At 48.8% G+C, this 21,979-nt stretch overlaps 1 protein-coding gene across 1 annotated transcript; it reads right to left on the bottom strand.

The window, feature by feature from the left end:
- Nucleotides 1–1,632: 1,632 nt before the first annotated feature.
- On the bottom strand, nt 1,633–13,492 carry LOC122369711. Its single transcript, XM_043344627.1, has 5 exons — nt 13,315–13,492; nt 12,661–12,814; nt 3,542–3,855; nt 3,019–3,047; nt 1,633–1,884 (listed from the first exon to the last, which is right to left on the bottom strand). Exons 1-5 carry the CDS (start codon nt 13,409–13,411, stop codon nt 1,633–1,635), a joined length of 846 nt encoding a protein of 281 aa, XP_043200562.1. The 5' UTR covers nt 13,412–13,492.
- Between the last annotated feature and the right edge of the window lie 8,487 nt (nt 13,493–21,979).

Below are 21,979 nucleotides of genomic sequence, written 5' to 3'. Positions count from 1 at the left end.
CTAAAATCTGTTTCAGACGAGCCCATGCTCCGAAACTACTGGACTGATTTCGATGAAACCTTCACCATTAGACGTGCCGTGGTCTGAAACGGTGCCGTCTTTGATAATTTTTTGATTGGTCCACCCTAAGTGGTCCAAATCGGTCCAAAATCCCTAAAATCTGTTGCAGACGAGCCCATGCTCCGAAACTACTGGACCGATTTCGATGAAACCTTCACCATTAGACGCGCCGTGGTCTGAAACAGTGCCATTTTTGATAATTTTTTGATTGGTCCACCCTAAGTGGTCCAAATCGGTTCAAAACCCCCAAAATCTGTTGCAGACGAGCCCATGCTCCGAAATTACTGGACCGATTTCGATGAAACCTTCACCATTAGACGCGCCGTGGTCTGAAACGGTGCCGTTTTAGATAATTTTTTGATTGGTGCACCCTAAGTGGTCCAAATCGGTCCAAAACCGCTAAAATTTGTTGCAGACGAGCCCATGCTCCGAAACTACTGGACTGATTTCGATGAAACCTTCACCATTAGACGCGCCGTGGTCTGAAACGATGCCGTTTTTGATAATTTTTTGATTGGTCCACCCTAAGTGGTCCAAATCGGTCCAAAACCCCTAAAAACTGTTGCAGACGAGCCCATGCTCCGAAACTACTGGACCGATTTGGATGAAACCTTCACCATTCGACGCGCTGTGGTCTGTAACGGTGCCGCTTTTGGATAATTTTTTGATTGGTCCACCCTAAGTGGTCCAAATCGGTTCAAGTACAGCCCAAAAATACGTTTTCACGTAGTCAACCGATGAGCTGGTTTCCGCAGCGCGGAGGTGCCCCAGGCCCAATTAGCATGCATTTTTGCTCTAGTTTGGAAAACAAAATGCATGACAATGGGTTTGGGGCACCTCTGTGCTGCAGAAATCTATCCGGACTCTGACAAAGTACAAACGGGTTTTAGGCATTTTGGACTTATTTGGACCACTTAGGGTGGACCAACCAAAAAATTATCATAAACGGCACCGTTTCAGACCACGGCGCGTCTAATGGTGAAGGTTTCATCGAAATCGGTCCAGTAGTTTCGGAGCATGGGCTCGTCTGCAACAGATTTTAGGGGTTTTGGACCGATTTGTACCACTTAGGGTGGACCAATCAAAAAATTATCTTAAACGGCATCGTTTCAGACCACGGCGCGTCTAATGGTGAAGGTTTCATCGAAATCGGTCCAGTAGTTTCGGAGCATGGGCTCGTCTGCAACAGATTTTAGGGGTTTTGGACCTACGAAGGGTAAGCTACCGGGATCGAACACGCGAGGTCTTCGGGTAGCCGTCGTTCGTCGGGGCCGAACGGTTGACAGAATGATGTTGTCTCTCGGTACAGGTGGTGTTCTCTGCGCTGGTGTTGGTTGCGGCGTGGTCACCGGTGATTCTGTTGGCCGTGATGTTGACGGCAATACTAGTGGTCGCTCTGTTGTTGACGATGTCGTTGGCGGCACAGTAGGTTGCGATGCTGTGGGTGAAGTTGTTGGTGGCTTCGGTGTCAACTGCGCTGGTGGCGGTCGCAGTGTTGATGTCAACTGACTTTGCTGTGGTCGCCGAGTGGTGGGCGGCGTTTGGGTCGACGTGACCCCAGTGCTGGCAAGATCAGACGTCGCCTTGGTAACTTCTGGTGCTCCACTTGTTGATCGTTTCGTTTCTGTCTGGTTTGCTGAGACAGGTGAACTGTCTCGTCTTGTGTCCCGTCCTGTCGCTGAACCAGTCGGTTGGAGCCGAGGCGTCGCCGTCGTCAGCCTCCGTCTGCGGCGGCACTTGGGCCGCAAACAGCAGGCGGGGAAGCGCAGGGAGTAGTCGGGACGGCAGCGCTCCGGGAGCGCTCTGTCCAGGAACGTATCGCACCTGTCGACACAGGAGCTCATTCGAATTGCGCAGTATTTGGGACAAATGAGATCTATACAACCACAACCACTTAGGGTGGACCAATCAAAAAATTATCAAAAACGGCACCGTTTCAGACCACGGCGCGTCTAATGGTGAAGGTTTCATCGAAATCGGTCCAGTAGTTTCGGAGCATGGGCTAGTCTGCAACAGATTTTAGCGGTTTTGGACCGATTTGGACCACTTAGGGTGGACCAATCAAAAAATTATCAAAACCGGCACCGTTTCAGACCACGGCGCGTCTAATGGTGAAGGTTTCATCGAAATCGGTCCAGTAGTTTCGGAGCATGGGCTCGTCTGCAACAGATTTTAGGGGTTTTGGACCGATTTGGACCACTAAAGGTGGACCAATCAAAAAAGTATCAAAAACGGCACCGTTTCAGACCACGGCGCGTCTAATGGTGAAGGTTTCATCGAAATCGGTTCAGTAGTTTCGGAGCATGGGCTCGTCTGCTTTTAAGGGGGTGTATGGTTCTGGACCATTTTGGTCCGATTGGTCCAGTCAGAGTGAACCAATCGCCAAAAAACGAAAAACGGCACCTATGTAAGTTCCCTGCTATTGAATGGTGAAAGAATTATCAAAATCGGTCCAGTGGTTACTGAGCATGGGCTCGTCTGCTAATCTCGTCTGCTTTTTAGACACTCCCTAATACGAGTCCATTGGATAGTAGTTCCGAATGCACGAACAAACATGACATAAATGATGAAGCTGTTTCAGAGGGCCTTGGTTTCAGAGCACAACAATTCATAGTTCGGAAGAGCTTAGTATGTCTAGAGTACGAAGTCATTCATCCGAAGACACACCGCCACGAAGTGTCATAAGTTTTATCTTCCGCTATACGCTACCCGGTATCGGTAAGCCGTTTTATGATAAGTTATATGTAGACATTTTCATTGATACAAACAAGCTTTTCTGCATTTATAGTGTGTTGAATGACATTTTTATAAACGTTCTATTGAATTTCAGGGAAAGTTTTCATTTATTGTTACATCTACTAGCAAAGGTATATCCATCTGTTCGACTAGTTGATAAATGGCGTAAGCATTGCCTGAAAGAGCCAGCGGCCAGTAGCGGTGAGGGGTCGGCTCACTCGCCTTCGTCGGCGTCTCGCGGACGGGAAAACCTGACGCCCCATGGACGGTCTCACAGAGACAACGAACGTGCGCGTCCCACGCCGCGCACTACCTCTCGATACTGGGGACGGCAGCGGTCGTGGTGTGGCGTACTGAACGACAAACGTCCGAACGTTCCTCGATCTGTTGCTCTTGGGAGACGTGCTGGGCGCACTTTCGAACGCGATGGGTGGTGGGAGATATCCTACGAAGGGTAAGCTACCGGGATCGAACACGCGAGGTCTTCGGGTAGCCGTCGTTCGTCGTGGCCGAACGGTTGACAGAATGACGTCTCTCGGTACAGGTGGTGTTCTCTGCGCTGGTGTTGGTTGCGGCGTGGTCACCGGTGATTCTGTTGGCCGTGATGTTGACGGCAATACTAGTGGTCGCTCTGTTGTTGACGATGTCGTTGGCGGCACAGTAGGTTGCGATGCTGTGGGTGAAGTTGTTGGTGGCTTCGGTGTCAACTGCGCTGGTGGCGGTCGCAGTGTTGATGTCAACTGACTTTGCTGTGGTCGCCGAGTGGTGGGCGGCGTTTGGGTCGACGTGACCCCAGTGCTGGCAAGATCAGACGTCGCCTTGGTAACTTCTGGTGCTCCACTTGTTGATCGTTTCGTTTCTGTCTGGTTTGCTGAGACAGGTGAACTGTCTCGTCTTGTGTCCCGTCCTGTCGCTGAACCAGTCGGTTGGAGCCGAGGCGTCGCCGTCGTCAGCCTCCGTCTGCGGCGGCACTTGGGCCGCAAACAGCAGGCGGGGAAGCGCAGGGAGTAGTCGGGACGGCAGCGCTCCGGGAGCGCTCTGTCCAGGAACGTATCGCACCTGTCGACACAGGAGCTCATTCGAATTGCGCAGTATTTGGGACAAATGAGATCTTTACAACCAGGCAAACGACCCTGAATGCAAATAACCTGTGCCGTTGAGGTTACACAGTTTAGTAGCATGCGGCTACGGGCTAAGAACGGTGACACCCATAATAAGGCATTTAGAATGTGTTTTTATATATAATAAAAGGCACTTTTCAATGAACGCTTCATGTAGGTACTAGTATGTAAAAAAAGAGGCAATATTAGCCGTTTTCACGGCGGCCATCTGGTACACATTTGGTGCACATCTGGTACAGATCAGGTGCAGATTTGGTCAATTCAGGTTCAGTGTGTCTCTTAGCAGCTATCAGCTAGGGTTGCACTAATTGCTAAAATGCTTGCTTTGTCATATTATCAGAGAGCATCATCGATTAAAACACTGAAATTAATTCATAAAATGAAGAAATTTGCTGTAGAAGAAATTTGGTGCAGATTTGGTCAAATCAGGTGCATTCACCGGACAGCCCGTCGTGAAAACGGCTATTAAACGCTATAGGTACGATGCATAGACAAATTGCTATTTTAAAAGACTAACGATCGATCCGAGCGCTTGGACGATGCAGCGATTTATGTATTGTGAACGACTACGATTTTTATGTATTAACCCTCGCCGGCACAGGGGGGGGGGGGTTGATGCAACCCCCCCCCTAAGGTTTTTCGCGAATAACTCGCGTAAAAAGCGGCCGATCGCGACGAAACTTTCAGCACCCTCGCGTTGATCAATTTTACATCTACCCTGAAATTTTCATGACCCTGACCCCAATGACCTTTGACCTGTGACCTCTTTTCTGTGACCATGTTTGGCCGAAATCGCGGTTCGGCGCATGTCGGCTCGCATTAGCCGCGCGTTTGCAAGCTTTTCGTGGTTTCAAACGTTCAAACATGTGATTTGATGTTACTCCCATGCATTAGGGTGGGTGTCAAGGTCACCTGAAGGTCAGGTCAGGTCATTGACCTTTGGTGACCTCGGGTGACCTCGGTTCACTTTTTCGAGTTTTACATGTTTCTAGGCTAGTTTTTGGAGCTGAATTCGAATTTAGCAACCATTTGAATATTTACGAAGTAGTTTTGGTGCCTTCGTAACATGTTACGAAGCTGTTCGAGGCGGTTGACACGTATTACGAATACCCGTCACAACCCCTACCGGTTGACCTGACCTGACCTGACCCGACCTGGTCTAAATGCTTAAAGACATCATCTATGATCAAAACTAACACGATATTCGTGATCAGCACCCCGGAAAACCACATAGCAGCCACACTTTACGACTTTCTAACAGGTCCCGATTTTCCCGGTTTTCGGGTCATTGACCTGACCTGGAAGGTCACCCGATGACCTAGGACCTTAAAGTTGGGTATCATCGGCTTCCTCTCGTGATGGGCAACACGCCCGTTTTTTCCGCGAAGCTCTAGCTCGATCAGGGGCCAAACGCGAGGGGGGGGGGGGGGTCGTACCAACCCCCCCTTGTGCCGTCGAAGGACTCAAAATGGCCTGTGCCGGCGAGGGTTAACCCGCGCCCCACTGGGGGGGGGGGCTATTTATAGCCCCCCACCCGTTATTCTGCAATAACTTATCAACCGCTTGACGTATCGACGCCAAACTTTCATTACCTTCGGCTGCATCAATTTGACACCTTGTATCAAAATTTGAACTTCGTAGCTACCATAGGTCGGCCGGAAATTACGTCAGAATGACGTCATGTTCGGCCGATTTCGACGCAAAACATTGAACCACGGCAATCACTCCCAAGGGCTCAGTTTTTAAGCTAGATCCAATTTCTTTGCATGAGAGGACTTAGAATAGACTGCGCTATCAAACTGCTACGTCGGATTTTCGAAATTTTGAAAATTTCAAAAATTTTGTGTAATAAAATTCAAAATTTATATTTTTACATTTTTTTTTCAAAAAGTTTTTGACTTTTCGAAAGAACCGGAATATATGTGATAGAACGCGTTATTATTACTAACTCTAGCAAGTTTTAGCTAAATGTCTTCAAAAATGGCCAAGTTATGCGCATTATTGCAAAAAATTCACAATTATTAATTTTTCAAATCAATTTTTCAGCACGTATTTGACATCGTACGCCAATATAAAGACCACCATCGTGTTCCTGAGCTCAAACTGCATCCATAGACACCTTTTCTGTTGGAAAATTATAACTTAAAAATTTGACCTTTTTTACCTGAAAGTGACCTGACCTAAGCTAAATTCGACTCAAAATGACCTCAAATGACGCAGACGACATCAAATTCGAAATCTTCGGCCTAAATGGACCATAAAACATGTGTCACGTGACCGACGCATGATATAGGGGAGAGAGGTCATATTCCGCCATGTTCTTAAATGCGCCACACCTTCCTCCTGCCCAAAATTCGATTCGAACGAATACTCGAATGTGTGCATTTACTACACCACCAATAACTCGCTCTTATTCCGGTCCACGGGGGCAGGTGAGGTGTCTCAGCCAGTGGCGCAGCCAGGATTTCGTTTCGGGGGGGTCATCGCCTCCAAAGCGGGCCCCCTAGTGTGCGGGCCCCCACCCATTTTTTTAGAATCTTTCCATATTTCATGCGCATTCTGCTGAGCGGGCCCCCTTTACCTACACGATAACCCTGAGCGAGTTTGAATCGGAAAATTTTGATAGAACAATAGCTCGGTAATCACCGGGTGTTCAATTTCTACGCGAATTGACCATGACAGAAATATGTTACTATGACGTATGAATTCGTATCTTTCGAGGACGAAATGTGCCCTTTCCGCAATATGGATAGCATACCTATATGCAAACGGAGCTGTAGCCTGCTTCTATCGGACAAGATTTATGTAGTTCCATATGCCTGTTCTAAGTCATCTATTGGCTGCTGTAGAAGATTGTGCCTTTATCCTTCTTCATTACGTAAATTCGATCACAAGAAGTTTTAAACCTCGCCGGCACAGGGGGGAGGGGATGATGCAACCCCTTAAGGGTTTTCACGAATAACTTGCGTAAAAAGCGGCTGATCGCGACAACACTTTCAGTACCCTCGCGTTGATCAGTTTTACACCTACCCTAGAAATTGCATGACCCTGACTCAAATGACCTTTCACCTGTGACCTAATTTCCGAGACCATGTTTGGCCAGAATCGCGTTTCGGCGTATGCCGACTCGCATTAGCCGCGCGTTTGCAGTCTTTTCGTGGTTTCAAGCGTTCAAACATGTGAGTTGATGCTGCTCCCATGCATTAGAGTGGGTGTACAGGTCACCTGAAGGTCAGGTCAAGTCATTGACCTATGACCTCGGTACTTTTTCAAATTATACATGTTTCTAGGCTAGTTTATGGAGCTGAATTCGAATTTAGCAACCATTTGAACATTCACGAAGTAGTTTTGGTGCCTTCGTAACATGTTACGAAGCTGCTAGAGGCGGCTGACACGTAGGTACTACAAATACCCGGCAGGACTCCTACTGGTTGACCTGACCTGACCTGACCCGACCTGACCTGCATTTAGCATAAAGACATCATCTGTGATCAAAACTAACATGATAACTATTCGTGATCAGCACCCCGAAAAACCCTATAGCAGCCACACTTTACGACGTTCTAACAGGTCCCGATTTCCCCGATTTTTGGGTCATTGACCTGACCTGGAAGGTCAACCAATGACCAAGAACCTTAAAATTGAGTATCAACGGCTTACCCTCGTCACGGGCAACACGTTCCTTTTTTTCCGCGAAGCTCAAGCTCGATCATGGGCCAAACGCGGGGGGGGGGTCGTACCGTACCACCCTCCCCCTTGTGCCGTCGAAGGACGCAAAATGGCTGGAATGGCTTGTGCCGGCGAGGGTTAACGCGCTCATATGGGACATGTATTGCCTTGGGCCGGGTTTGGTTTGTTGTGGTGTGGTGATGTGGTGACGTAGATTCTGTCTGCTATCGAGATCCCGGCATGGTGTTACTTAGCGCGGAGTACAGGCCAGACCGTTGCGCCTAGTGCGCTGAAATTTTCGCGATTCATAGATCAAGGATGGGTAACGTGCCTTTGAGGGTCTCAGCTCGATCGGATCGATAGCGAGCACATGGCGCGTGCTTAAAAAGTGCAAATTCGCGTCATAGACTTTACAATACATGTATAAATCGGCTTGCAAAATCGTGCGAAAATGGCTAAATTTGCCCGAACTGGTCCGGTCCCCGTGCAGTATCTCGGTAACCGTGGGCCCGATCGGGGAACACAGTATCGTGTAGAGAATCGAACGGGCTATCGAATGGTGTGCGGTGCAGGGATGGCACGAGCCCCTTGCACCCGTGAGGGCACTTATGCTGGAAAATTGACGTTTCGGACAGATTTGGGACTTTATGCTATTTTCGGGCGACTGTTTGACGGAGCGGGTTCTAACAACGCCTGTTGGCAAAAGAAATGCACAGCCTCGCATGGAAAAATTGTGAAAAGCTAATTGATCAAAAACAAGGTGGAACAAATCGCTGGAGAAAATGGTATTTGTTAATGGCTTATTTAATTACACGGGTTTTACTGCATAACCTGGTACGTTTGACAGTTGAAAATGGCAGTTGGAAAGAGCATTCAATTTTGTCCAAAATCCAACCATCGCTTTTGCATGACGTGCAGCAGTATTCTTAAAAATATAAATGTTTCAAACCTCTACATAGTAACTCATCGATGGCTTTCATTTTTCAATGACCTACGTCAACCTTTGTTATAAACTACACATGACATGTTCTATAGTAGAACGCATGCTCATCAGACACCAGCACCTCGATGCGATGGATATTTTTTCCCAAACCAAAATGCTTAGCCGTCAAAAAACAATCGACCGAAATGGATACATAACCCACGGACACAAGACCAACCAAACGCCCACCGATCGAAAATGCCCCTTATTCGCGTTGCGGAGCAAGCGGGTCACCCTAGCGGGCCCCATTCAACCGGGGACCCGGGCCCTATCCACACGGGGACGCGGGCCCTATCCACATGGGGGCCCGGGCCACGTTCACCTGGGGCACCGGGCCCCGTCCACCCGGGGCTCCGGGCCCCGTCCACCAGGGGACCCGGGTCCCATCAATCCAGGGGCCCGGGCCCCGTTCTCCCGGAGGCCACCCGGGGGTCCGGGCCCCGTCCACCCGGGACCCGGGGCCCGTTCTCCCGGGAGCCCAGGCCCGTTCTCCGGGAGGCCCGGGCCCGTTCTCCTGGGGGCCCGGACAAATTCACGGGGGCCCGGGCCCCATCCAACCGGGGTTCCGGGCCCCATCCACCAGGGGCCCGTTCTCCCGGGGCCCCGGACCCATCCACGAGGGGCCCGGGCCCGTTCTCCCAGGGGCCCGGGCCAGTTCTCCTGGGGGCGCGGAGCCCATCCAACCGGAGGTCCGGGCCCCGTCCACCCGGGGCCCGTTCTCCCGGGGGATCCACGGGGCCCGGGCCCCATCCACCCAGGGGCCCGAGCCAGTTCTCCAGGGGCCCGGGCCCCATCCAACGGGGGTCCGGGCCCCGTCCATCCGGGGCCCGTTCTCCCGGGGCCCCGGACCCATCCACGGGGGGCCCGGGCCCCATTCACACAGGGGGCCCGGGCCCGTTCTCCCAGGGGCCCGGGCCAGTTCTCCCGGGGGCCCGGGTCCGTTCTCCGGGAGGCCCGGGCCCGTTCTCCCGGGGGCCCGGACCCATCCACGGGGGGCCGGGCCCCATCCACCCAGGGCCCGGGGCCCGTTCTCCCGGGGGCCCGGACCCATCCACGGGGGGCCCGGGCCCCATCCACCCAGGGGACCCGGGCCCCATCCACCCAGGGGGCCCGGGCCACTTCTCTCGTCCGGTTAGATTAGGGCCTCTCTCCTCCCTCCCTCTCCCTCTCTCTCTCTCTCTCTCTCTCTCTCTCTCTCTTTCTCTCTCTCTCTCTCGAGCGGGCCCCTGACAGAAATTTCGGGGGGGTCAGCTGACCCTCTGACCCCCCCCTGGCTGCGCCACTGGTCTCAGCTTTCTCGCAGACCATTTTTTTTTTGTGATTTCCTCTATTTGCTTACGCGAAACAGTCTATTTCGACCTTTGCTAGTGTCATGGTCTATCTTAGAGATAGTGATTCAACTAATAATCATTGTTTATTGCTCGTTTAATGGTAGTTTTGAAAGTTTATCACCACCGTGGCTTCGCTGTCGTCGCCATATTTGAAGCTCATGAAAAATGTGTTCCATTCGTAATTGCGCCCACCCTATTTGCGCCCTATTCTTCAACCCAGAGAAACAGCATCTGGTGGTTAGGAGACATTTTATTGAACACTTTGATCATTAGAGCGCTCACCTTACCATTACCTTAGCCTTCACAGCATAAATGGCTAATGGGCTGACACGTTCAAAAAGACTACTTAGTTAGGTGGCAAGCCGTTGTTTTTAATAGGGCGCTTTTACATGAGAGGCATGGGCGCTTTTTGATGGGGGAGTCCGTAAATGCGCCCTTTGCAGGTGTGTCGGAAAACTTTTCTTTTGTTAATTTTTATGGGTGTAATACAAATTTGGAGTTGTTATATGATGCCAAAATAACTGAGGTATAATTTGAGATAGCGTCAAGCATGACAGCTGGTCAACTTTAGCCGCAATAGGCCGATATCCTTAAAGGGACCCTCTCACCTTCAAAAAAGTTAATGAATTGGCATGAAAGTGATGTCGCTCGGTTCAGAAAGAGCAAAAACGAATATCTACCAAATTTCATCGAAAAATATTCACCGGTTTTCAAGATATTGGACTTTTCCTTTTGTTTACTTTTTGGGATCTCCGCTGTTCCTAGCGACTTTATTTGAAAGTGCGGCATTTGTTGCGCGCAAAGCAGCATATACCACCGCGTGCTACAAAACGTTTTAGTCAAACATTTAAAAATCGTTAGATATCTGCGTTGACGTCACACATTCAGAGGGGTATTCCTATGCATTAGCCCCTCTGAATCAGAATGCTGCAATTTTGAAATTCAATATTTCCGATTTATGGCATTTCTCGATGTTGTGAGTGCCGAAACCGGTAATTGTGAGCCAGGGACCCCATTTTGGCTATCTCAACTCAAATCTAATGTTAAGGTGGGAGGGTCCCTTTAAGGTGGCGCAATATGACCTCTCTCCCCTAATATTTTCGTGACCTGTGATGACCTGACCTTGACCTGAAAATCAAAGTACAAGTTTGGTACCCTCAGGGTATCTAGAGCATCTGTTCACGAGTGTGTGAACCAAAAATGAGCCTGATCTGACTTGTAAGACGGCGGCCAGAGCCCAAAACGTGAACAAGCCAAAATGCTAATAATTTTTACTTTGACCTGACCTGTGACGTCATCGGTGACCTCGAGGTCAATGAAATTAGGTTTCGTTCGACAGTTTTTCCGGGGCTATCAGACGCCGTTTGAATTTTGACGATCGGCGCAGTATTTTCGGAGTTAGGAGGGGGGGGGGCTATTTATAGCCCCCCTCCAGTAGGGCGTGTTATACGCAGACCCCAGTGGGGCGCGGGTTAACGCTGTGTTGTGAGTGTGACTTGTTAACAATTTGTCTAAGCAACATAGGGTAAGGGCGGGTAAGAGTACGCGGGCGATAAGAGTACGCATCAGCTGTTTCGGTTGCTTAGCAACGCGGGTTTGTCGAGTTCATGAAGTGACATGAAGCCGCCAGTGCGTGCTTGTCACCAACGGAACGTGGGCGTTCAGCGGCGACGCTGTTGAGTTTAAGGCGATGAATATTATTTTCGAGCGTTATGATATTATTATGGTATGGTACAATAATTTTGATACTTGGCAGTTGAGAGAAGGTACATTTCCGTGATTGTTGTGGGAAGCTTGTGAGGTTATCTGGGGAAATACTGTGCAGTGCAATACCTGTTTGCGAAGTTATGCACAACGTTTCGGGGTTGTTTTGTGCGCGAATTGCATGTACGGTAAGAGGACGCACTGTTCAGGAGGGTAAGAGTACGCAGAATTATACATTAAATCGAATATACAGAAATATAAAATTATTAATCTATCGCTCAATGACGTTTGTTTTGTAGGTATATCATCAATGGAGCACTGTGATGCAGATGCGTACCCGAAATTCTTCCAAATACGAGTTATTCTCCCTTTTGATTGTGCATTTTTTTAAAGAAACACACGACATGATTATTTCCTGATTTATAGACTTGAAAGATTTATTTTATGTTTTCTTTTTGGATACTAGAATTAACTTAAATGCCTTCTGAGTTTGAAGTTAAGCATTTGGACAGTACAAGCTGCATAGGTGTGTGTTCATATGCTTGCGTACTCCACCCGCCTGGCGTGCGTACTCTTACACACCCCATATGGTAAGAGTACGCAACTGCAGCGGTTCAGAAAATGTCAGTTTTAGACCACTTCCATTTACGCTGAAGGATCGTTGCCCCATGGGTTGATGGCTAATTCAATGACCTTTAATATTCCCTATTTGCGATTTCTTTCTTTCAAATATTAAACAAATGAGAGCAAGAAATCCACTAAGTGCGTACTCTTATACGACTTCACCCTAACACGTTTCATATTGCATCACTCTTTCTTCACTGGTAAGTACATGAAGCGTCCGTTAAAAAGTGCCTTTTATTATCCACAAAAAATGCTTAGGAGCATTTTGTTGAGGCATTTAAAATGTATTGGATGAATATCTGCTCCGTCAGCTACTTGATTTTCATACAGCATATCTTACTCTTGAGGACTAGCTTGTTACCTACATCGAAAGAGTGCATAGACCATGAGACGTAGAAGTCGTATTTTGCCTTTTCGTTATATACTTACTTACGTGTTTATTGTTATTTGTAGTTTGCCGGTAGATACATTTCTAATGCATTGATATTCTTTGCACTTGTCAGCAATATTTAAACTTTGGTTTACTAAAAGCAGAATGCCAACTGGCTGGTCCTTGAGCAAGAGGTCTGGACAGGCTTCTGTGCTCTCTGAAATAAAAACAAATGACTCGATGACTTATCTTTTATTTGGATTACAGTGAAACATCCCGACGTGTCTGGTGCTACCTAAACCTCAAATCATTATTATTATTGCTTTCAATTTAGGTAGACAAGTTTCGAATGAACGGATTGACGTAGCAAAAGCCAGTACCTATCTACTGAGCGGAGTTTATTGCGCCGACACTGTATCCTGTTACCATGATCCGAAATTTCCTGATAGGATCGGGTACATTTGTTATAAAAAAATAATTAGCGTGCGCACGTAGCCAAACGGGCGCATGGTTATCTTACTCTTCCAACGATAAGATAAATAAACGGAATTAAAAGCAATCAACCACCCTAAGGTTTGGTGGTCAGAGTCACACCAGCCACTTCTGTCAGTCCTCCGGATGCATTCAGCTTACAACATTTTGCCATTTTGACAGACATTTTGATGAATCAATGTGTCAAAGTGCGGTTCCATGTGTATAGGTTACACACATCCTTACCCTGAGCTAGCAGCGGCAGTGGCAGTAGCAGCAGCAGCACCACCAGCAGCGGGAGCAGCGGCAGCAGCAGCGGCCCGTCTCCCCGGCGCGAGTCCATTGGGTGCCGTTCGGACAGCCGAAGCGCTCGGACTCCGTTGGACTGACGTGCACCGCACTCCCAGGGTCACCGAAATGTCACTGAGATCCGCCGCCCCCTCCGCCGCACCCACCCGAGCCGGCCCGAGGTAACGTCACTGTGTGACACAGCTGCGACCGAAATCGCAGACCGGCCTCACTCAGCATAACTGGTTTTATAATGTTCTGCTAAACGACAAGGGTCATGGTCATCATTCAATAGTTTCAGCTAGGCTGTCGATAGGTGCAAAATGCCTCAAGTCATCAAAAAAAAAAAGAAAAAATAAACAGTCGTTTAGTGACAATCCGGAAAATTTCAAGGAAATGTAATTTAGTCGTAACTGAACAGCATCAGTGGCCATTGACAACGTGAATTTGATCTCATTCTTGCACTAATGAGCTACGGACAGTGGCGTAGACAGGGGGGGGGGGCATGGGGGCCATGGCCCCCCCTTTCCGCCCAGCCGCCCAGGTGGCGCCCCAATTATCGCCGACTAGGCTGATGCCGTTTTACAGAGGGAACATGAATTAAAAAGTGATGTGCAGGCAGGGATCGAACTCAATATCTCTTTGGGGGTGCCTGGACACCCCAATGTTCTCCAGGGCACCCCCAAATAGGACCTGAGCCCTCCAATGTTCAAGGGCGCCCCTCCGGAAACCAGAATATTCCGAACCCCCAGGTTCGATGGCGCCCCTGAAAGCCGCTGACACCCACCTGAACGGAACAGTCGCCCCATTGAAGGTTGATTGCGCCCCTCTGAAGTTCACAGCTGCCCCATTCGGCCCATCCAAGATCGATGGCGCCCCCTGAAACCACTGGCGCCCCTCTAAAGCACCCACATTCTTCTCAAGATCACAGTCGCCCTATCCGAGATCAATAGCGCCCTCAAGAGAGCCACTAGCGACCCCCTTGAGACTGAAGTCGTCCCGCTTGAGATTAAAGTCGTCCCATTCAAGCCCAATGACGTCCCTCCAGAGCGTCCGGTGCGTTTCTGAAGATCACAGTCGTCCTCATCCGAGGTCGCTGGCGCCCCTCAAAAGTCACTGGCGCCCATCTAAACGGAGATCACAGCTGCCCCATCTTAAGATCGATGGCAACCCTCTGAAACCAATGGCGCTCTTCTAGAGTACCCGGCGCCCCTCTGAAAATCATATTCGCCCCATCCGAGACAACGCCCCTTGAGACTACAGTCACCCCATCCAAGCTCAAGGCGCCCCTCTAGAGCGTCCAGCGTCCTGCTGAAGGCAACAGCGGCCCCATCCATGCCCAATGGCGCCCCTCAACGCCCTTCTAAAGATCACAGTCGCCATCAATCCAAGGTCGCTGGCGCCTATCAAGAGCCACTGGCGCCCACCTGAACCGGGACTTCAGTCGCCCCATCCTAAATCAATGGCGCCCCTCTGAAACCACTGGTGCCCCTCTGAAAATAACAGTCGAATCATCCGAGATAAATGGCGCCCCTTCAGAGCGTCCGACGCCCTAATGATGGCAGCAGTGACCCCATCTAAGCATTACACCCCTCTAGATCACCCGGTGCCCTTCTGAAGATCACATTCGCCCTATCCGAGTTGGTTGGCGCCCTCCAGTAGTCACTGACGCCCATCTGAATGGAGATTTCAGTCGCCCCGCCCCATTCAAGATCGATAGCGCCCCCCCCCCCCCCGAAACCACTGACGCTAGGTAGGTAATTATTTGATAATGGGGCTGTCTCATCGACACCAAGGACCCTTTTCAAGATGCAGCAGCCAGGCGGCGCCGAGCTGGGCTAGGATGTGCCAAGCGTTTCTTATAAGGCAGCCTCGTTAGTGCCACCCCTCGTTGCGATACCACCCCTCAATGCGACGCCGCCCCTTCACCGTACAATGCCACCCCTCAACGCAAGTGGTGCCCCCCAGCGCATTGCCGCCTATTTTTGCGATGCCGCCCTCGCCTAGCAGTGCGGTGCCGCCCCAGCGTACGCTACACCGACGGAACGATCACTTTTGAAACTTTCTGAGATTGATAAGACTAACAATATGTATAAAATGTTTATCTCGGACTTTTGATATCCATGACCAGGTCAATTTTACGACTTCTATTGGAGAAAATTGAAATGCGCCTCTTTTGGACGAATGTGGTTCAAAACCCTCTCAAACTCGGTTCATAGGTAGACATAACACACTGAATCGACAAAATGCACCTGTGGGCTGTGACCCTTCTGTGTGCCCCTGAGTTCATCTCAGGTCATGAACGGTCACCAGCATTTCTTTCGCTATACCTTTTGATAGAGACGTGCTAGAGCGGTGAAAACACGTCAGCTGTGTTCAGCTCGACGAAACGGATCGAGTGATATGCAGCATGACCCTTTCCGTCAAGGTCATGACCTTAACCTGAGGTCAAATTTTCAAAATGACCTTTCAAGGTCAACATTTGACGCGTTTCGACGAGAGGAGCACGTTGCTGGCAAAATAAATGTCGTCACTGTCTTGAGTCAAAAGTTATTGCAGAAAAAGATTTCAATAAAAACTGCTATTTTTGGAGTTGTTGCCTTGTTGCCCTCTGGAGGCTAGTGGCAGTCAGTCACTGGAGGCAGTCATGCATGTCCACAAGTAGGGGCTGCACGCACTGGACATCGAATTGTAAAGGTGATGTGTGGAGAAAAAATCCAGAACGTATGTCAGTGTTCGGTCGCCTCTGACTGCAGTCGCTGCTGGTATGACAATGAGTTGAGATCTCATGGTGGATCTCATGGTCTTAAATGTTCAAGTCTTTCCTTGATTCCAATTTAGGCAATGAGTCGCAGCGTGAATCCTACATACGTGCGCTCTGAGATTCTAAACACGGCAACCCCGGTCGACCACAGGCTGCAGCCCACAGGTCACTTCGGATCAGTGAAAGAGCCCGTATATTTTTCTTTTTTTGCAAAGAATAAAGATTGTGCCTATCGATCAACGTATAGTCATTTCATCGTTTCGAATTCGCATGGATGCGTTTGAGAATAAAATGTCCGTAGCCTGAGCTCGTTTCCTATATCATGCTAAAAATTCATCTAGATCAAGGTTTTTGATAAAAAAAAACACCAGGCTGGAAATTGCATTAATTGGATTTTATGAAAATCAGCGAAAGCTGGTTGTTATGTATTTTGCAACACCTAGTAAATCATGCATGAACATGACGTTACATTTTAGACTGACGCCCCTGTCACTAGCTGACAATGGCTTAAAGGAAAAGGGCCACCTTTAACATGGGGATTGAAACTGAGATAGCCATCTTGTAGCCCGTGTCCGAAAACCTTTCTGTCTACCTCCTTACGGCCGATTTCGGCCTCCATTCGTAGTTATCGGCAATTTTAAAAGAAAATACGCCAGGAATGCGTCCTTATCCCAGGAATGCGTTCTTATCCGACAATACAGCCACCCGCGGCGAGGCTTTGGTTTTTTACCAATCAGCTCCAACCAGCTCAGCTTTAACCAATCAGCTTATCTGACACATTCCGACGAGTCTGTCTTCTGAACGCTGATTGGCTTGAGTGTGACGTCATCGCTATGCCATCATACAGTAGGTGCCGTAGAGAGTATCAACATAGTACCAATATGTTAAATAGTTTTAAATACTTTTTAGCGAATTGTGCACTTCTGGCACCAGCTTTAAAAAGAAAATGAAAAATAATAATGTCAAAATGAAAAACAACGATATCTTCATATTTCACGAAGGTGGCCCTTTTCCTTTAAGGGAAAAAGTCGCCCCCTCGAGGACCATGGCCCCCCCCCCTTTCGCTGATCTCTGGCTACGCCACTGGCTACGGATACATGTCATCTTGATCTGAACAGTTGCGGGCCGCTTTGCTCGATCCCAGACGGATGATTCAAAACTGCTTTCAACATATAGTGGCCCAGAGTAATCATATAGGCGGCGGAACGGGGAGGGCACCGGAGCACCGTGCCCCCCTTTGATTTTGGCATTTTAACATTAGCCCTATGGGCGTTGCATGGAAAGAATGGGACCAAAGTCGGCAGCGCCCCCCCCCCCCCTTAGTTGAAGGTGTTCCGCCGCTAATGCCAGAGTTACACTTATGATGACCTTTTGACCTAAAACAATATTTCAAGACGACGAGCGAACTTGTTGCTTCAGGTCAGGTCAGCTCAGATTTTCAACAACTCAACACAATTTTCACAAGTTTTTCAACGCAAACTCAGTGAGTGTTCCTTAACCCTCGCCGGCACAGGCCATTTTGCGTCCTTCGACGGCACAAGGGGGGGGGGGGGGTTGGTACGACCCCCCCCCTCGCGTTTGGCCCCTGATCGAGCTAGAGCTTCGCGGAAAAAACGAGCGTGTTGCCCGTCACGAGAGTTAGCCGATGATACCCAATTTTAAGGTCCTAGGTCATCGGGTGACCTTCCAGGTCAGGTCAATGACCCGAAAACCGGGAAAATAGGGACCTGTTAGAAAGTCGTAAAGTGTGGCTGCTATGTGGTTTTCCGGGGTGCTGATCACGAATATCGTGTTAGTTTTGATCAGAGATGTCTTTAAGCATTTAGACCAGGTCGGGTCAGGTCAGGTCAGGTCAACCGGTAGGGGTTGTGACGGGTATTCGTAATACGTGTCAACCGCCTCTGACAGCTTCGTAACATGTTACGAAGGCACCAAAACTACTTCGTAAATGTTCAAATGGTTGCTAAATTCGAATTCAGCTCCAAAAACTAGCCTAGAAACATGTAAAACTCGAAAAAGTGAACCGAGGTCACCCGAGGTCACCAAAGGTCAATGACCTGACCTGACCTTCAGGTGACCTTGACACCCACCCGAATGCATGGGAGCAACATCAAATCACATGTTTGAACGTTTGAAACCACGAAAAGCTTGCAAACGCGCGGCTAATGCGAACCAACGTGCGCCGAACCGCGATTTCGGCCAAACATGGTCACAGAAAAGAGGTCACAGGTCAAAGGTCATTGGGGTAAGGGTCATGAAATTTTCAGGGTAGGTGTAAAATTGATCAATGCGAGGGTACTAAAAGTTGCGTCGCGATCGGCCGCTTTTTACGCGAGTTATTCGCGAAAAACCTTAGGGGGGGCTGCATCAACCCCCCCCCCTGTGCCGGCGAGGGTTAAAATTTGTTGCGCATATTCCGTGAATGAAAAATTGCCGGGTCATGTCAGTTCAAGCTGCCAGAGCAAGTTTGCTAGCTTCACACTTCAATTCAATCGATAGGTAGGTTATTGCTTAGCTGTCAAATCGCTACCAACTTAACCCTCGCCCCGTTCGGGAGGGGGCAATTTGGCCCCCTGTGGTTTTTCCTGAATAGCAAGAAAACGGCGGCGCGTAGCGCCGCCAATTTTTCAGTACCTTCCTGGGCATCAATTTGACACTTTCACACCGAATTTAAAGTCTTAGGTCACCTTAGGTCAGGAGTTATTGAGGTTAAACTGAGGTCATGTTCGAGCAAAAATGAGCAAAAAACATGCAATCTTGAAACGCTCACTAAATCTACAGTTACCAAGCAATTTCAAAGTTCTTTAAATTGTCTAGTAGACAAAAAGCGACGCTACAAAACTGCTATCTCGGATTTTCAATTTTCTTTGTTTTTGACCCCCAAAAATTCAAAAAAGTGAATTTTTTTAGCAAAACTAAAAAATCCAAAATTTTTACCAATTTCGAAAAAACCGGCACATATGTGATAGTCTCTGCGTTTTCTATATACATACTAAATTTCAGATCGATATCTCGTTTTTTGGCCAAGTTATAGCGAAAAAACTGTTCAAAAGTGATGACGTCAAATTTTTGAACTCAATTTTTTTTTTGCGATTCTAGACCACGTAGGGCAAAACAAAGACCACCATTGAACTCCCCGTGACGAGCTGCATCGAATCGACACTCATTTTATGCAAAAATATCAACTTTGAAATTTGACCTAATTTGACCTGACCTTGACCTGACCTTGACCTGACCTTGACCTGACCCTGACCAAAACGTGACCTAAGCTGGCCCTTAAGGCTGCCTGACCCACATAATCGCATTTGTCATGTAAAATGAACCATAAAACATGTATTACACGACACTTTCATATTGTGTTGTGACCCCCCAGTGACCTGACCTCTGTGACCTGACCTGGTATCAGTGACCTCAAATAGCAAAATATGTGTTTGAAGAACATTTCCCCATCGATGATTTTCAATGAAATGCATTTTACTCGATTTTACAACGCATTTCTTGAAATGCCTGTAAACGGTGAAAATCCGACCTTTGACCTGACCTGTGACGTCATCGGTTTGACCTAGGTCAATAAAATTGGGTTACAAGGTAGTTCCCTGATAGGCTATCCAACACCGTTTGCCGCTTGTCGCTAGGTTGCGTGGTTCTCGAGATCTTAGGGGGGCCAAATTGCCCCCCCCCCCCCCCAACAGGGCCCGCTGCTCGGCAGAGCCCAACGGGGCGCGGGTTAACAACGGGAAAGGAATTTCTAAAATCTAAAGGATCTTTACTATCGAAGGCTGGAATTTGACAGCCATCAATCATTTTAATGACCAATCCCGGTGGATTGGGGGGGGGGGGCTAATTTATCCCTCGCCCATGTAGAGGGGGGGGGGTTGGTGCAACCCCCCCCCCCCCTGAGGTTTTTCTTAGCTACACGCCGAACCATTTCAGATAGCCCGCTCAAATTTTCAGTACCCTTTGGGGCATCCTTTGCGCAACTTTTGGTAATTTTTTTGTTAAGGTCATGTCAGGTCACGTAGTTATGACGTCATAAAGGGAACAACCTCCGGCCAGATTTACACTAAATTGGAGATTGCTTCACATCGGTATAAATGCCGACTGACCTGACGCACTGATGGATTGTTTTAGAATCACAACTGGCTGATTTGACATTGGCACAATGTCCGTTGACATTTTGAAGGTCACTAAAGGTCAAGGTAAGGTCAGTAACCTCGGTTGACCTGTAATGACTTCTTGCACTTGTATGCCTTTACGGGGTATTTTGATGCCCTGAATTCGAATTTGCTATCCATTTCAGGCATCGTCGGTTGTTTCTTGTAGTTCATTTTGGGTAAGGGTCAGGTCAGTGACGTCACACGCCTGACGTGACCCAATGCACAAATGACCTTGCAGACTTCCGATGCTCCCAATGCATCATTTTTAGAGTTATGACATCGAAATACACACCAAACGATTGAGAATTGATCAAGGATCACGATAGTGAAGATTTCAAGTCGATATCTCTTACCGCTTCGCCGCAATCGGCGCGGAAATCTGAAAAAGTTAGATTTTTCCGAAAATTTGACCTTTGACCGGTCATAAGTATGTCAAATGTTGACCTAGGACCAAAAAATATACCACCAATCGCGAGATCTCGTTGAGAGCAATCCGTTGGTCTTTTCCGCTAAGCTCTACGACGCTTCGTTTTCAAACGCCAGGGGGGTCGCACCAGCCCCCCCCCCCCTGCATGGGCGAAGGTGGCAAAACACCGTTTACGGGCGAGGGTTATATTGCCACCCCTGTCGAGTTTCGAATGGGGGGGGGGGGGGCTTTAGCTCCTGCCGCTCCCCCCTGGATCCGCCAGTGGTTGGAACTGTGTTATGTAAACACCCGGCTGGCGGCTTGGTGAGACAGAATGCTTGCGATTTCATAGCACTAGCAGTGCGAGAATAACGTTACCTACGTTGGAGTGCTTTACAATCAGCAATCCTTATAGAGGGTTTTCGGAATTCCGGATATTCACCCGTTCCGTCGTTTCCATCCTCGACTCTTTCCATCTTCAGGACAGTCAAATCCTTATTCCTCCACGCCGCAACCTTTGGTCCGGGCAGGACAGGCAACTTTATCCCATACGGGCTGCTCCCATTGGAGCGCACCGCAGCTCCTAAGGGAGCATACCCGTAGCCGGGTGCAGTGAGTGCTTGGGGGGCTGGTCCGTGGTCGGCCTGTCATCTGGACGGACTCAGCCCCGGCGACTCACTAAGGTTGCTGAGTGCCCAGACCAATGTCTCCCCCTAATTCCTAACTATCATCGTCACGGCGCTGCAATGGTCTGAAATGAGTTTAAGGACCGAAAGGGCCTAACCCAACAAAACAGACAAACCAATTCCGGCTCTCCCCGTCACCCACCCAGCATAACTAATTCGTTGGCTAAAGGAAATATGCCTCTTAGCGACTCGAGTCCTAAAATTATTTGATCGTTTAGGCACTGATTTACTTGAAAGTCTACATAGTACATAGGCTAGATCGTGAGCTAGGCACTGCTGTGCAAATAGCGCTGAACGGAGTGATGTGATTGCAAACTGTCTATCACCGAGACAATTCGAACTGTAAATATCCCTGGTTGCCGACATTAGGTATGTATGTACCGCCCGCCCTGTACAGTCTGTCTTAAAAGTACCGCGCAAAGTAACAGTGGATCCATCAAGCCTGACCGAGGAAGGACTGCTGGATTTGAGTCACTGAAACAATGGATATCCAGGTCCATTCCCCAGGTCAATTGGTTCGGTGACTTTCAAATTATAGCAGGCCCTTCCTCGGTCAGGGTTGATGGATCCACCGTCACTTTGCGCGGTACTTTTAAGACAGACTGTACAG

The sequence above is a fragment of the Amphibalanus amphitrite genome, unplaced genomic scaffold (genome assembly GCF_019059575.1).
Source record: "Amphibalanus amphitrite isolate SeventyFive unplaced genomic scaffold, NRLGWU_Aamphi_draft 001065F_arrow, whole genome shotgun sequence".
Taxonomy (NCBI): Eukaryota; Metazoa; Arthropoda; class Thecostraca; order Balanomorpha; family Balanidae; genus Amphibalanus; species Amphibalanus amphitrite.
The sequence above is the reverse complement of the archived record's forward strand: the minus strand, read 5'-3'. Positions and strand labels throughout refer to the sequence as shown.